The sequence below is a fragment of the Vulpes lagopus genome, chromosome X (assembly GCF_018345385.1).
Source record: "Vulpes lagopus strain Blue_001 chromosome X, ASM1834538v1, whole genome shotgun sequence".
NCBI lineage: Eukaryota > Metazoa > Chordata > Mammalia > Carnivora > Canidae > Vulpes > Vulpes lagopus.
The window spans coordinates 49,450,374-49,467,005 of record NC_054848.1 but is presented as its reverse complement, the minus strand read 5'-3'; the positions used below and the strand labels follow the sequence as shown (position 1 = coordinate 49,467,005).

The 16,632-nt window shown below is 39.7% G+C and overlaps 1 protein-coding gene across 2 annotated transcripts in view; it reads left to right on the top strand.

Annotated features, from left to right (window-relative positions):
• The first annotated feature begins 9,551 nt into the window (after window positions 1–9,551).
• ZC4H2 (zinc finger C4H2-type containing) overlaps window positions 9,552–16,632 on the top strand; it is a 60,280-nt gene continuing 53,199 nt past the window's right edge. The window contains exon 1 of one of the 2 annotated variants that reach the window (XM_041742200.1): window positions 9,552–9,753. In XM_041742200.1, the coding sequence (XP_041598134.1) occupies window positions 9,611–9,753 (143 nt within the window). In that variant the 5' untranslated portion in view covers window positions 9,552–9,610. The remainder of the gene's footprint in view (window positions 9,754–16,632) is intronic. The other variant, XM_041742199.1, reaches the window with a different exon arrangement.

The window sequence follows — 16,632 nt, the reverse complement described above, 5'->3', positions numbered from 1 at the left end:
CATAAGATACCTAGGAATAAACCTAACCAAAGAGGTAAAGAATCTCTACCCTAAAAACTATAGAACACGTCTGAAAGAAATTGAGAAAGACACAAAGAGATGGAAAAATATTCCACGCTCATGGACTGGAAGAATTAACATTGTGAAAATGTCAATGTTACCCAGGGCAATTTACACGTTTAATGCAATCCTATCAAAATACCATGGACTTTCTTCAGAGAGTTAGAACAAATTATTTTAAGATTTGTGTGGAATCAGAAAAGACCCCAAATAGGGGAATTTTAAAAAAGAAAACCATAGCTGGGGACATTACAATGCCAGATTTCAGGTTGTACTACAAAGCTGTGGTCATCAAGACAGCGTGGTACTGGCACAAAAACAGACACACAGATCAATGGAACAGAATAGAGAATCCATAAGTGGACCCTCAAGTCTATGGTCAACTAATACTCAACAAAGGAGGAAAGACTATCCACTGGAAGAAAGACAGCCTCTTCAATAAATGGTGCTGGGAAAATGGACATCGACATGCAGAAGAACGAAACTAGACCACTCTCTTTCACCATACACAAAGATAAATTCAAAATGGATGAAAGATCTAAATGTGAGACAAGATTCCATCAAAATCCTAGAGGAGAACACAGGCAACACCCTTTTTGAACTCGGCCACGGTAACTTCTTGCAAGATACATCCACGAAGGCAAAAGAAACAAAAGCAAAAATGAACTATTGGGACTTCATCAAGATAAGAAGCTTTTGCACAGCAAAGGATACAGTCAAAAAACTAAAAGACAACCTACAGAATGGGAGATGATTTTTGCAAATGACGTATCAGATAAAGGGCTAGTTTCCAAGATCTGTAAAGAACTTATTAAACTCAACACCAAAGAAACAAACAATCTAATCATGAAACGGGCAAAAGACATGAACAGAAATCTCAGAGAAGAAGACATAGACATGGCCAACACGCACATGAGAAAATGCTCTGCATCACTTGCCATCAGGGAAATACAAATCAAAACCACAATGAGATACCACCTCACACACCAGTGAGAATGGGGAAAATTAACAAGGCAGGAAACAACAAATGTTGGAGTGGATGCGGAGCAAAGGGAACCCTCTTGCACTTTTGGTGGGAATCTGAGATGGTGCAGCCACTCTGGAAAACTGTGTGGAGGTTCCTCAAAGAGTTAAAAGTAGACCTGCCCTACAACCCAGCAATTACAGTGTTGGGGATTTACCCCAAAGATACAGATGCAATGAAACGCTGGGACACCTGCACCCCAATGTTTATAGCAGCAATGTCCACAAAGCCAAACTGTGGAAGGAGCCTCAGTGTCCATCAAAAGATGAATGGATAAAAAAAAAAAAGATGAATGGATAAAGAAGATGTGGTTTATGTATACAATGGAATATTACTCAGCCATTAGAAATGACAAATACCCACCATTTGCTTCAACGTGGATGGAACTGGAGGGTATTATGCTGAGTGAAGTAAGTCAATCGGAGAAGGACAAACATTATATGTTCTCATTCATTTGGGGAATATAAATAATAGTGAAAGGGAATATAAGGGAAGGGAGAAGTGTGTGGGAAATATCAGAAAGGGAGACAGAACATAAAGACTCCTAACTCTGGGAAACGAACTAGGGGTGGTGGAAGGGAAGGAGGACGGGGGGTGGAGGTGAATGGGTGACGGGCACTGAGGGGGGCACTTGACGGGATGAGCTTGGGTGTTATTCTGTATGTTGGCAAATTGAACACCAATAAAAAATAAATTTATTATAAAAAAATAACTCATTACAGCAAGGGCAATTTGGGGGGAAGAGTTCAGAGGGAATAAAAAGTAGAAAGAAAGCAAGCATTGTAAGAACTGAAACTACAGGTTGTGTTCTTATCTGTGGGAGAAGAGATTTGGTGGAGGGAAGCTTTCTGATTTAAAAATTATTAAGGTGTGTCTTTTTGTTCTGTTTTTTTTAAAAGATAGCACTTGAATAGAAGGGAAACTGCATGGCAGGTATGTGTCTGCCACAATATGCATTTGAAGACAAACTTATTGTAATGATGTTGTGGATATGCAGCAGTAGTCTCCATAATCACCCCAATGGCTTTTGTTAGGAAGGAAAGGGACTTGTTGCAGTAGTGGACTGATCCAGATGGCTCCAGTGGATAAATGTGGGTGGGTGCCTTCTGCTAGCATGAATTCCTAGAGAATGTCCTTTCCTTAAAATAATGGTAATCTTTATAATTAGAGTAATTAGGGCATGATGTGGATTTATGAGTCTGGTAGATAAAAAAAAAACCCACTCAGGTAAGAACACTCACTCATGGCAGTTTTCAAGCTTGAAAATTGTTTTCTGAAAGTATCATCGCTTTTCCTCTTTACAGAAGGCTGCTAATTGGATTTTGGTAGTTCTTACCTCAAGAACGTTTGAATTATTTGGGGGAAAGTGGGTTCAAAAGAGAATATATCTTTCACATTCACATTCAGAACCCAGCACCTGGAGTCCAATTTTCAGTATTTTAAATACCTCAATAATGTTATGAATGTAAGATATTGGAATAGAGATCCCAACTTGAAACAACCGGTGCCGATGGTAATTTAATGTCTTGTCAAATGCTTTTATTGATTGGTTTAAATGTTATTCTTGATATAGAAGAATATGGCTTTTTAAAAAGCTTGTAACACTTTCCCAGTCTGTATTTAAAAAATCTAAAGAACACTGGATTAATTTGGGGGCAGTAGAATAAAATAATTAATTGGTTACTATTGCTGCATACACAGGGTGGGGTGGGATGCGATGATTGGAGAATCAGAGCTATTTTTAAAACATTAGGTTCAAGATAAATACAACTCATGACTGCTAGTCTTGGGGGATGAGGGTGGGGGAGTTGTGTGGGTTTTATTTGTTTAATTTATTGGTTAGTCTTTAAAGTAGTTCATTTTTTTTTTTTAGATTACTGGACCATCATTAAAAGTGTACTGTGAAGAGATTAATGATATGTATAAAGGGCTTTACCAAAGTCCACTAAATAAACACTACTCAAGTACAGACTGCAAACCAAAAAGAAAGAAAGAAAGAAAGAAAGAAAGAAAGAAAGAAAGAAAGAAAGAAAGAAAAAAGAAACAGTTCTCTCTCCCACAGAATTACAAAATTTGGATTATAATTCAATGTCAGAAAGCCAATTTAGAAGCACAATGATAAAGATACTGGTGGCTCTAGAAAAAAGCATAAAGGATTCAAGAGACTTCATGACTCCAAAATTTAGATCTACTCAGGCCGAACTTAAACATCAGTTAAATGAGATGCAACCCAAACTGGAGGTCCTAACAATGAGGGATAACAAGATAGAAGAACAAGTGAGTGATATAGAAGACAAGTTGATGGCAAGGAAGAAAACTGAGGAAAAAAGAGAAAAACAGTTAAAAGATCATGAGGAGAGGTTAAGGGAAATAAATGACAGCCTCAGAAGGAAAAAAATCTACATTTAATTGGGGTTCCAGAGGGTGCAGAAATAGACAGAGGACCAGAAACTGTATTTGAAGAAATCATAGCTGAGACTTCCCTAACTTGAGAAGGGAAACAGGCATTCAGATCCAGGAGATAGAAAGATCCCCCCCTAAAAAAAAAAAAGAAAGAAAGAAAGAAAGAAAGAAAGAAAGAAAGAAAGAAAGATAGATAGATCCCCCCCTAAAATCAATAAAAACTGCTCAACACCTCGACATTTAATAGTGAAACTTGCAAATTCCAAAGATAGAGAAGATCCTTAAAGCAGGAAGAGACAACAAACAGATCCCTAACCTTTATGGAGAGAAGTATTAGGTTAACAGCAGACCTCTCCACAGAGACCTGTCAGGCCAGAAAGGGCTGGCAAGATATATTCAGTGTCCTAAATGAGAAGAACATGCAGCCAAGAATACTTTATCCACCAAGGCTCTCATTCAGAATAAAAGGAGAGATAAAGAGCTTCCAAGATAGGCAGAAACTGAAAGAATATGTGACCACCAAGTCAGGTCTGCAAGAAATATAAGGGGGACTCTGTAAAAGAAAGAGGAAGTCCAAGGAAACAATCCACAAAAACAGGGAGTGAATAGGTATCATGATGACATTAAATTCATATCGTTCAATAGTAACTCTGAATGTGAATGGGCTTAATGACCCCATCCAAAGGCACAGGGTTTCAGACTGGATTAAAAAAGCAAGACCCATCTATTTGTTGTCTACAAGAGAATCATTTTAGACAAGAGGACACCTACAGCCCGAAAATAAGGTTGGAGAACCACTTACCATTTAAACGTTCCTCAAAAGAAAGCAGGGGTGGCCATCCTTATATCAGATAAATTAAAGTGTATCCCAAAGACTGCAGTAAGAGATGAAGAGGGACACTATATCATACTTAAAGAATCAATCCAACCAGAGGAATTAACAATCATGAATATTTATGCCCCGAATGGGGGAGCTGCCAAGTATATCAATCAATTAATAACCAAAGTTAAGACATACTTAGATAATAATATACTTATAATTGGTGACTTCGATCTAGCTCTTTCTATACTCGACAGATCTTCTAAGCACAACATCTCCAAAGAAACAAGAGTTTTAAATTATACACTGGACTAGATGGATTTCACAGATATTTACAGAAATTTACTTCCAAAGCAACTGAATACACATTCTTCTCAAGTGCACATGGAACTGTCTCTAGAAGAGACCACATACTGGGTCATAAATCAGGTCTTAACAGATACCAAAAGATTGGGATCATCCCCTGCATATTTTCAGACCATAATGCTTCGAAACTACAACTAAATCACAAGAAGAAGTTTGGAAGGATTTCAAACATGTGGAGGTTAAGGACCATCCTGCTCAAAGATGAAAGGGTCAACCAAGAAATTAGAGAAGAATTAAAAAGATTCATGGAAACTAATGGGAATGAAGATACAACCATTGAAAATCTTTGGGATACAGCAAAAGCAGTCCTGAGGGGGAAATACATCACAATACAAGCATCCATCCAAAAATTTGAAACAACTCAATAAAAAAGCTAACCTTGCACCTAAAGGAGTTGGAGAAAAAAAACGCAATTAGATCCTACACCCAGTAGAACATAATTAACAAAGATTCGAGCAGAACTCAATGAAACAGAGACCAGAAGAACCGGGAACAGATCAACAAAACCAGGAGTTGGTTCTTTGAAAGAATTAATAAGATAGATAAACCATTAGCTAGCCTTATTAAAAAGAAGTGAGAGAAGACTCCAATTAATAAAATCACGAATGAGAAAGGAGAGATCACCACCAATACCAAGGAAATGCAAACGATTTTAAAAACTTATTATGAGCAACTATACGCCAATAAATTAGACAATCTAGAAAAAAAGGACGCATTTCTGGAAAACCAGAAACTACCAAAACTGGAACAAGAAGAAATAAAAAACCTGAACAGGCCGATAACCAGGGAGGAAATTGAAGCAGTCATCAAAAACCTCCCAAGACACAAGAGTCCAGGGCTAGATAGTTTCCAGGGGGAATTCTATCAAACGTTTAAAGAAGAAACCATACCTATTCTACTAAAGCTTTTCAGAGAGATAGAAAGAGATGGAGTACTTCCAAACTCGTTCTATGAGGCCAGCATCACCTTAATTCCAAAACCAGAGAAAGATTCCACCAAAAAGGAGATTTATAGACCAATATCCCTGATGAACACAGATGCAAAAATTCTCAACAAGTTAGTAGCCAATAGGATCCAACAACACATCAAGAAGATTATTCACCATGACATGTGGGATCTATCCCTGGGATGTAAGGCTGGTTCAACACTCATAAAGCAGTCAGTGTGATTGACCATATCAGCAAGAGAAAAAACAAGAACCATAGGATCCTCTCCATAGATGCAGAGAAAGCATTTGACAAAATACAGCATCCATTCCTGAAAAAAACCCTTCAGAGTGTAGGGATAGAGGAAACATTCCTCAGCATCTTAAAAACCATGTATAAAAGCACACAGCAAATATCATTTTCAATGGGGAAACGCTGGGAGCCTTTCCCCTAAGTTCAAGAGTAAGACAAGGATGTCCCCTCTCACCACTGCTATTTAAGATAGTACTAAAAGTCCTAGCCTCAGCAATTAGCCAACAATAAGAAATAAAAGGCATTCAAATTGGCCAAGAAGAAGTCAAACTCTACCGCTTCGCAGATGACATGATACTCTACATCGAAAAACCTCAAAGACTCCACCCCAAGATCGCTAGAACTCATACAGCAATTCGGCAGTGTGGCTGGATACCAAATCAATGCCCAGAAATCAGTGGCATTTCTATACACTAACAATGAGACTGAAGAAAGAGAAATTAAGGAGTCAGTCCCATGTACAATTGCACCCAAAAGCATAAGATACCTAGGAATAAACCTAACCAAAGAGGTAAAGGATCTATACCCTAAAAACTATAGAACACTTCTGAAGGAAATTGAGGAAGACACAAAGAAATGGAAACATATTCCATGTTCATGGATTGGAAGAATTAATATTGTAAAAATATCAATGTTACTCAGGTCGATTTACATATTTAATGCAATCCCTATCAAAATACCATGGACTTTCTTCAGAGAGTTGGAACAAATCATCTTAAGATTTGTGTGGAATCAGAAAAGACCCCGAATAGCCAGGGGAATTTTAAAAAAGAAAACCATAGCTGGGGACATTACAATGCCAGATTTCAGGTTGTATTACAAAGCTGTGGTCATCAAGACAGTGTGGTACTGGCACAAAAACAGACACAGAGATCAATGGAACAGAATAGAGAATCCAGAAGTGGACCCTCAAGTCTATGGTCAACTAATATTCGACAAAGGAGGAAAGATTATGCACTGGAAAATAGACAGTCTCTTCAATAAATGGTGCTGGGATAATTGGACAGCCACCTGCAGAAGAATGAAACTAGACCATTCTCTTACACCATAAACAAACAGAAACTCAAAATGGATGAAATATCTAAATGTGAGACAAGATTACATCAAAATCCTAGAGGATAACACAGAAAACACCCTTTTTGAACTTGGCCACAGCAACTTCTTGCAAGATACATCCATGAAGGTAAGGGAAACAAAAGCAAAAATGAATTATTGGGACTTCATCAAGATAAGAAGCTTCTGCACAGCCAAAGAAACAGTCAACTGTTGTCAAAACTCAAAGACAACTTACAGAATGGTAGAAGATATTTGCAAATGACCTATCAGATAAAGGGCTAGTATCCAAGATCTATAAAGAAGTTATTAAACTCAACATCAAAGAAACAAACAATCCAATCATGAAATGGGCAAAAGACATGAACAGAAATTTCACAGAGGAAGACATAGACATGGCCAACAAGCACATGAGAAAATGCTCTGCATCACTGGCCGTCAGGGAAATACAAATAAAACCACAATGAGATACCACCTCACACCAGCGAGAATGTGGAAAATTAAGAAGAATGGAAACATCAAATGTTGGGGCGATGTGGAGAAAGGGGAATCCTCTTGCACTGTTTTTGGGAATGTGAACTGGTGCAGCCACTCTGGAAAACTGTGTGGAGGTTCCTCAAAGAGTTAAAAATAGATCTGCCCTATGACCCAGCAATTGCACTGCTAGGAATTTACCCCTAAGATACAGATGGAGTGAAACGCCGGGACACCTGCACCCCGATGTTTATAGCAGCAATGTCCAGAATAGCCAAACTGTGGAAGGAGCCTCAGTGTCCAACAAAAGATGAATGGGTAAAGAAGATGTGTTATATGTATACAGTGGAATATTACTCAGCCTTTAGAAATGACAAATACCCACCATTTGCTTCGATGTGGATTGATCTGGAGGGTATTATGCTGAATGAAATAAGTCAATCAGAAAAGGACAAACATCATATGGTCTCATTCATTTGGGGAATATAAAATTAGTGAAAGGGAATAAAGGGAAAAGGGGAGAAAATCAGTGAAAATATCAGTGAGGGTGACAAAACATGAGAGTCACCTAACTCTGGGAAATGAACAAGGGGTAGTGGAAGAGGGGGTGGTTGGGGGGGTTGTGGTGATGGGCACTGAGGGGGGCACTTGGTGGGATTAGCACTGGGTGTTATGGTATATGTTGGCAAATTGAACTCCAATAAAATTTTTTTTAAAAAAGTATTAGAGTAGACACCACAGATAATTTCCTAGTTGTGAAAGGTATGTTTGGGATCCAATGAAGAGAATGACTTCAGTTTTTTCCCTAGAGAACTCTTAAAATCAGTGTGTACAGGGCACCTGGGTGGCTCAGCAGTTTAAGCACCTGCCTTCAGCCCAGGGCATGATCCTGGACACCTGGGATTAAGTCCCACATCAGGCTCCCTCCATGGAGCCTGCTGCTCCCTGTGCCCCTCTCTCTCTCTCTCTGTCTCTGTCTCTCTGTGTCTCTCATGAATAAATAAATAAAATGTTTAAAAAAAATCAGTGTGGACATCCAGAATGTCCTGATATTTATATTGTACTAACTTTTCTCTAGCACCTAAAAAAATATCAAACTCTGTATTCTGCACTGCTGGGGATGTTTTCATTGAGTACTCACAATAAGCCTTTAAAGGCTATATGATTAAGTCCAAATTCTTTATTGTGACATTCAAGGTCTTTCACATTCTGGCTCCAACCTACCTTTTCTACATACTTTTCCTACTTCTCTTTCCCACCTCCACATGCCATATATGAACTTTATACCTCAGACACTATGGCCCACTTGTCTTTTCCTTTCAATATGTGTTGTGCCTTTTCCTGGAATGTCCATCCTCACCAATGGTCTGACAAATTCTCAGTCGCCTTTTGAGACCTATGTACATCTTCTCTGCTGAGGTTACAGCTTATCTATTCCTGTATTTATGATAGAACACAGCACTGTAATCACTGTAATTAATGGGTCACCATTAATTACAGTCTCTTATGCTCCTCAAAGCCAAGGATTCTTTTTATTTATTTTGCCTCACCCAGTGACCCCCTCCCCGGTACCTCCTTCAATGACTGGCAAAATCTGAACTCTGTTAACTGTTTTTAGGCTGGAAAGAACTAGGTCACTCCCCCATGTCCCCAGCTTTTAGCAGCTGCTCCCTCCTAAGTCCTCCGCCTCTTCTCTAACCACACACCCCTCATCTACATCTAAATACCAAAGCCACTAATTCCCAGGCAGCTGCCAAAACACTTAACATCTCAAAAGAGAGTTCTTTCGCAGGGTTTCCCTCCAGCCCGAACAAGTCCACTAATTAGCGAGTCCTGGTTACCTTTTGGGAGTGGGTAGGCGTAAGGGCCCCGGGAAGGGTGTGAGTACATCTCTTATCTCTCCGGTTGCCTTCCTCAGAAGGCATTTTTTCCCATTTTTTTCCGCACGGGCCAGACGAATATCCTCGTTCCCTTGAACCTCACAACCTTTGACACAATTATCTGTGACAAATTGATTAAAACTGTAACTGCAGGAAGAGAAACAGGCATGTCTCGCATGGCCTTCTGGGAGTTGTAGTCCCTTTGGTCCCTGGGCTGCATGGCTGGTCCTAGAGCTGCGGACTACAGCTCCCAGGCCTGCTCCGAATCCCTGTCGCACAGGCTCAGAGCCCAATGCCCGGAGGCGGTGGTTACGTTGTGTCTATTGTATGCCTGGGTTTGTATCTGTACATTTCTCGGGACGTGAAATTGAGAGTGAAGAGCATGGCAGATGAGCAAGAAATCATGTGCAAATTGGAAAGCATTAAAGAGATCAGGTAAGTGAACATTGCAGCGCCCCTTAGACCCCCTCGAAGCCCCCAAAATCCCCCGCTGCGGGAAAGAGCTGAGTTACCAATGGAAAGTATCTATTGTTAAGCTACTTGTGGAGAGGGGCGGGAAAGGAACCCATTCACGGAATTCGACGATGGGAGGGAGGCTGCAAAGTGTTGGAACTGAGGCCAGCAGATTGACCAAGAGAGACCTGTCGCCAGATGTCAGAGAGAAAACCAGATGGAGACACCGGGAGGTTGGGGAGGACGGTGCCGGGGGTGGGGATGGGCTGGGGCGTGGACCTTGGCGGGTGGTGGTGATGTTGGTTCCAAGACAGCTTTTTTCATCTTGGGGTGGGAGTTGGACAGCATTCTTGGATTTATTATTATTATTATTATTAGTGTTTGTTTGCTCCAAGGTCTATGTGGCTCCTTGTTCTTTCAGAGGCGAGATTTTTTTCAGTCTCCTGATAACTTCAGGACCTAGAGCTCAGGCCGGACTTTTGAGAGCAAAGTCCAGGGCATTGGGGCAGGTGGTGGCCTCCAGGGACTAATTGCTGGGAGTGCGGAAGTATATGGCAGTCTGGGATTGGTAGGACGGAAAGCACTTGCACGTATGTACTTTTTGCATTCACACATTTACCACCGTCTTCCTCTCCTATGCTCTGAAAGGGGAATGGGAGCAGTGGGGACTGGGGAGGCAGTGGCTGTGCCAGATGGTGGGAGCTCAGCTGCAGCTCTAAGGTGCCAGAGGTGAAGGACAGGCCAGCAAAGGGGAATTTGCCGGCTTCCTGACCTCTTCCTTCCAGGAGCAGCTTTGGCAAAGTGATGATGTTGTCCTTGCTCAGAACACACTATCGCCAAGCAAGTGGACTGACTGGGCTGACACCCGGCTTTCCTTCACCCACTCTGCTTTTCCAGAACCATCCCCCCTCGCTGGCTCCAGTTTTCACCCATTCTGAGGATGGCCTGGGTCGGACAGTCTCCCTTTAGCATTTTCACAGAACTCGGGGAAAAGCATATGGATGTCAAGTGTGTCTATTTAGGAAATAAGACGTTAGACCAAGAGATTTAACCCTTGGAGTGAATGTCTTGGGTGAGACTCACACATGTATAGGGAAGCACTTGAGCTTTTTTTTGTCCTTTGGAGGTTTGCATCTCTCCTTCTGCAGGAGTATAAAGGGAAGGGACTATTAATTATTAAGCATCTGGTGAGCCAAGTTCATTGACCCACTATTGCTTATTTCAGCAAGAGCCCTGAGAGCTTCCTACACCTCTTTTACAACTGGGAAAATGGAAGCTCAGAACATTTAAGTAACTTTTCCAGAGCCTGACAACTTGAAAATAAATGTCAGATTTTGACAGGAACCCAATTTGTGTGCAGAGTCTCTGGTTTTCCCACTGTATCCCATGGAAGGTCTACAAAAGGCTGGAGAGGGGGATTATGTTGCAATATTCTTTTGCAAAAAGAGTGAGATACTTTGGTGTGTCAGAAAGCCAGCTATAATAGTAACAATGTAGCTAATAAGAAGCTTAGGCCTACAAGTGAAGAGCCTAGATCTTTTTCTTACTAGACTTTATTTTCTTTTTAAGATTTTATTTATTTTATTTATTCATGAGAGACACACACACACACAGAGAAGCAGAAACATAGGCAGAGAGAGAAGCAGGCTCCATGCAAGAAGCCCGTTGTAGACCTTTATCCCAGGACCCCGGGATCACCCCCTGAGCCAAAGGCAGATGCTCAACTGCTGAGCCACCCAGGTGTCCCTCTTACTGGACTTTAAAGAAACCTCTGTCCAACTCCAAAAGAAAGGATAGTTGGGAGAAAGGGAAGTACCCTCCCAATGGAGACTTCATAGGGAGCCTCTACCCTCACCTGTATAAACCAGGCATTCCTACTACTAGCTGGGAGGGGTACATCAGAGGCCTACAGAGAGGGCTGAACTCCCATCAGCAATCAGCAGTAACAAAGAGCCCTTTGTAAACGTGAAGGTCAACTAGAGATCAGGTGGAGAACCTGGATTTATACTACTCACTTCCTGCAAAAAGAATACATCAGGTCTGCAAAACCAAAGGTTTAAAAAGAGATCCATTGTCCAAATTTAATTTTTAGAAAAATTACTTGCCATACCAAGATTATAAATTTAAATGACAAGAGAAAGTAAACCCTTGTCGACATTAAGATGACACAGATGGTAGAATTATCTTACAAAGATTTTAAAGCAGCTTTCATAAAAATGATTCACTAAGTGATTGCAACACACTTAAACAATAAAATAAAATATCTCAGCATATAAATAGAAGTCTCAGCAAGGATATATAAAACATAAAGGAGAACCAAATAGAAATTTGTGAACTGAAAAAACACAAAGCCAAAAAACGTTATAAAAACTAAATGGATGGGCTCTACAGCAGGATGGAGAAGATAGAGGGAAAAAAATACCAAACAACTTAAACATCAAACATTAGAAATTTCATAATCCAACCAAAGGGAAATTAGATTCCAAAAATAAGAAAAAAGAGTTAACCAGAGTGTCCAGACCTGTGGGACTATAACAAATGATCTAACATTTATGTCCACTTTATGTCAGGACTAGGAAAGTACTTGAAGAAACAGTGGCTAAAAAAAAAAAAAAAGAAAAGAAACAGTGGCTAAAACTTCACAAACTAAGCAAAGGACATGAACTTCCAGATTCAGCAAACTAAATAAACACCATCAGGATAAATGTGAAGAAATTCACACCAAGACACATCATTAATCAGCCTTCTGAAAACAAAGGGCAAGGAAAAGATCTAGAAAGCAATCAGAGAGAAACAACACTTTACCTATACCTTCAGGGGAAAAATTTTAGAAGACAACAGACATTTCGTCAGACACTGAAGAGGCCCTAGCAGAAAGTGGCACATTTTCCAAGTCCTGACAGAAGAGAATCTTGAATGAAATCCAAAATCCTATATCCAGTGATAATATCCTGCATGAATAAAAGGATTAACCAAGATATTCTAAAATGAATTGAATCAGGGAATTTATCAATAGGAAGTCTACCTTATAAGAATGATTAAAGTAAGTCCTTTGAACACAAAATAAACAATAAAAGGACTCTTGCAAGGAAGAATACAGTGAACAAAAACATGAATAATTACAAGAGAAGTCTTTACCTCTTGAGTCATCTGAATTACATTTGATTATTGGTTCAAAACTTATCACACTGTCTCATGCAGTTCTCAGTGTAAGTAGAGGAAACATTTAATACATTCATGTCACAAATAAGGCAGCGTAAAGTGATGTAAAAGGTGAGGTTTGTATATTTCACTTGAACTGACACAATGATGACATCAGATGACTGTGATAAATTATGTATACATAATGTAATAATGAGAAGAAACACTAAAAAAGCTGTACAAAGAGATGCACTCAAAAACATTATAGATAAATAAAAATGGAATTTTAAGAAATGTTCAAGTCACCCACAGGAAAACAAGGCAAAACAACAACAACAAAATAAAACCAGACAGAACAAACAGGTAACAAAGTAAAATGGCAGGCTGAGCCTTAATATATCAGTAATTGTGTGCATCTAAATGGTCTAAATACACCAATGTAAAAGAATGGATTTTTTAAAATTTTATTTATTTATTTGACAGAGAGAGAGTGTGTGAGAGAGTGAGCAAGTGTACAAGCAGGGGGAGCAGCAGGCAGAGGGAGAGGGAAAAGCAAACTACCCCTGAGCAAGGAGCTTGATCCCAGGACCCTGGGATCATGACCTGAGCTGAAGGCAAATGCTTAACTGACTGAGCCACCCAGGCGCCCCCAAGAGTGGATTTAAAATAAAAAAATATCCAACCATATACTGTCTATAAAGAAATACATTTCAAATATAATGATATAGGTAAGCTGAAAGTAAAAGGAGGGGAAAAGATGCAAAGGAAACTTTAAAAGAAACCAGGAGCAGCTATGGTAATGTTAGATAAAACAGATTTCAGATGAAAAAACATTCCAAGAATAGAGATGGATATTACATAATGAGAAAGGGTTAAGCCACCAAGAGGACATAACAATTCTAAATGCATATGCCCCCAAAGTCATTTAAATTAGCTTGCTTTAGACAATTTTATTTTTTTTAGACAATTTTAAAGTAATATACAAAGGTTACATCACTTGGTTTACAAATTTAAAGTGGGGAAATTACTACAAATACAACTTGATGTTCACACATGGGACAGGTGACCGTGTATGGGTGGGTGAGAGAAGGAGGGAGCAAAGAAAGGGGTAGAAGGAACTGGAGAAAGGAGCTAACATTTATTTGTCCATCACCTAATTTCAAAGTTCTTGGCTCATTTATATTTAACCTTCTCAGTGGAAATCTGTGGTAGGAATTATTATCCCCATTTTACAGTAAGGATACCAAGGCTCAGAAAGGTTAGGTTATCTATCTATGGATATATAGCTAGGAAAGGAAGAATATATCCTCCTCCTCATATGACATACACATTTTAGCAAATACTGATAATCTGAGACACCTGGGTGGCTCAGCGGTTGAACGTCTGTCTGCCTTTGGCTCAGGACGGGATCCCAGAGTCCCAGGATTGAGTCTTACACTGGGCTTCCTGCATGGAGCCTTCTTCTCCCTCTGCCTATGTCTCTCTCTCTCTCTCTCTCTCTCTCTCTCTCTCTCTCTCATGAATAAATAAAATCTTTTTAAAAAATGCTGATAATCTCATTAACTATTATGCACAGTTCTTCAACTGCTCTTATCTGAGATAAGATAAGTCCCTGGAAGGTATGAGCAGAGCAGCCTATTTCTGTTAAAAAAAAAAATAATAAAATGTTGCTTCTGAGCTGAAGTAGTAGTGATGACGGCAACATCATCAGAAGGCCTAATTAAGATAAGCAGGAAGCTAGATGGACCTCCAGGCCCAGAAAGAAACACATTCATATTCAGTGGTCATGCATACCAATGGCAGGATTTGAAATGGGAAATGTTTCAGGAATAGATCCTCCAACCACAGACCATTTCCCCAGTCCTGACTCTGACCATCTGTCCAGTCCTGCCTTTCCTCCCAATCCCACCCACACTCCCAATAGTGTGTTTAAGGCCACAGCCCCCAAATCTGACACTGGTCTATTTTTCCAATCCATTCATTAGGCTTTCAAGTGGTGCTGCAGATATGTAGAAAGGGGAAGAGGAGAATAGAACAAAAGAAGGGAGATGGAAAAGAGGGAAGAAAAGAAGCCATGAGGCAGAGGAAAGGAGTGCAGCCACCACTAAATGAACCAGAGTGCTTCACCAGCTCCCCAAATGCATACTAATATCTCCTTAACATGCACATTCCATTCATACACATACATTACATCCACTCATGTCCTGGTGCACCCGTATCTATACACAATGAGTTTTCCCCACTTAAGAAAGGAAAACACATTTTGGAAGTATACACAGGTATACTTCATTTTATTGTGTTTTGCAGATAGTGCATTTTTTTAAAACAAATTAAAAGTTTTTGTCAACCCTTGTGTCATCAAGCAAGATTTTGGGTGCCACTTTTCCTATAGCATTTGCTCATTTCATGTCTCCATATCATATTTTGGTAATTCTTGTAATAATTCAAACTTTTTCATTGTTATATTTTTATGGTGATCAGTGGCCAGTGATCTTTGATGTACTATTGCAATTGTTTCAAAGTGCCGTGAACTGCACCCATATAAGATGGTAGACTTAATCAATAAACAGTGTCTGTTCTGACTGCTCTACTGACCAGCAGTTTTTCTGTCTCTAATTCCTTAACCTTCCTATCCCATGAGACACATCAATATTGACTATAGACCAATTAATAAGCCTATGATGATCCCTAAGTGTTCATGTGAGAGAAACACATCTCTCACTTTAAATCAAAAGCTAGAAATTAAATTATTAAGCTTACTGAGGAAATCAAGTCAAAGGCTGAGATAGGCCAAAAGCTAGGCTTCTTGTGCCAAACAGTTAACTTAGTTGTGAGTGCAGAGGAGAAGTTCTTGAAGGAAGTTGAAAGTGCTGCTCCAGTGAATAAGAAAGCAAAATAGCCTTATTGCTGATACAGAGATAGTTTTAGTGATCTGGATAGAAGATAAAACAAGCCACAGCATTTCCTTAAGCCAAAGCCTAATCCACAGCAAGGCCCTAACACTTTTCATTTCTGTCAAGGCTGAGAGACGTGAGGAAGCTGTAGAAGAAAAGTGTGAAGTTAGCAGAGGCTGGTTCATGAGGTTTAAGGAAAAGAAGCTTTCTCCATAAAGCAGAAGTATAAGATGAAGCAGCAAGCGCTAACAAAGCTGCAGCAAGTTATCCAGAAATGTAGCTAAGATAATAAATGAAGGTGACTACACTAAACAACAGATTTTCAATGTAGATTAAGTAGCTTTGTATTGGAAGTAGATGCCATCTAGGACTTTCATAGCTAGAGAGAAGTTTCAAAGCTTCAAAGGACAGGCTGACCCTTGTTAGGGGCTAATACAGCTGGTGACTTAAAGTTGACTTTAAGCTGGTGACCATTTACCATTCTGAAAATCCCAGTGCCCTTAAGAATTACCCTAAATCTATTTTGTCTGTGGCCCATAAACAGAACAATAAAGCCTCGATAAGAGTACATCTGTTTACAACATGGTTTACTGAATATTTTAATCCTACTGTTGAGTCCTACTATTGAAAACAAAATGATTCCTTTCAAAATACTGCTACTCACTGACAATGCATCCGGTCACCCAAGAGCTCTGCTGGAAATGAACAACAAAATTAATGTTTCCATACCTGCTAACACAGCATTCATTATGAAGCCTATGGATCAAGGAGTAATTTCATCCTTTAAGAAATACATTTTATGCAAACAAAATCGGAGAAGGACAAT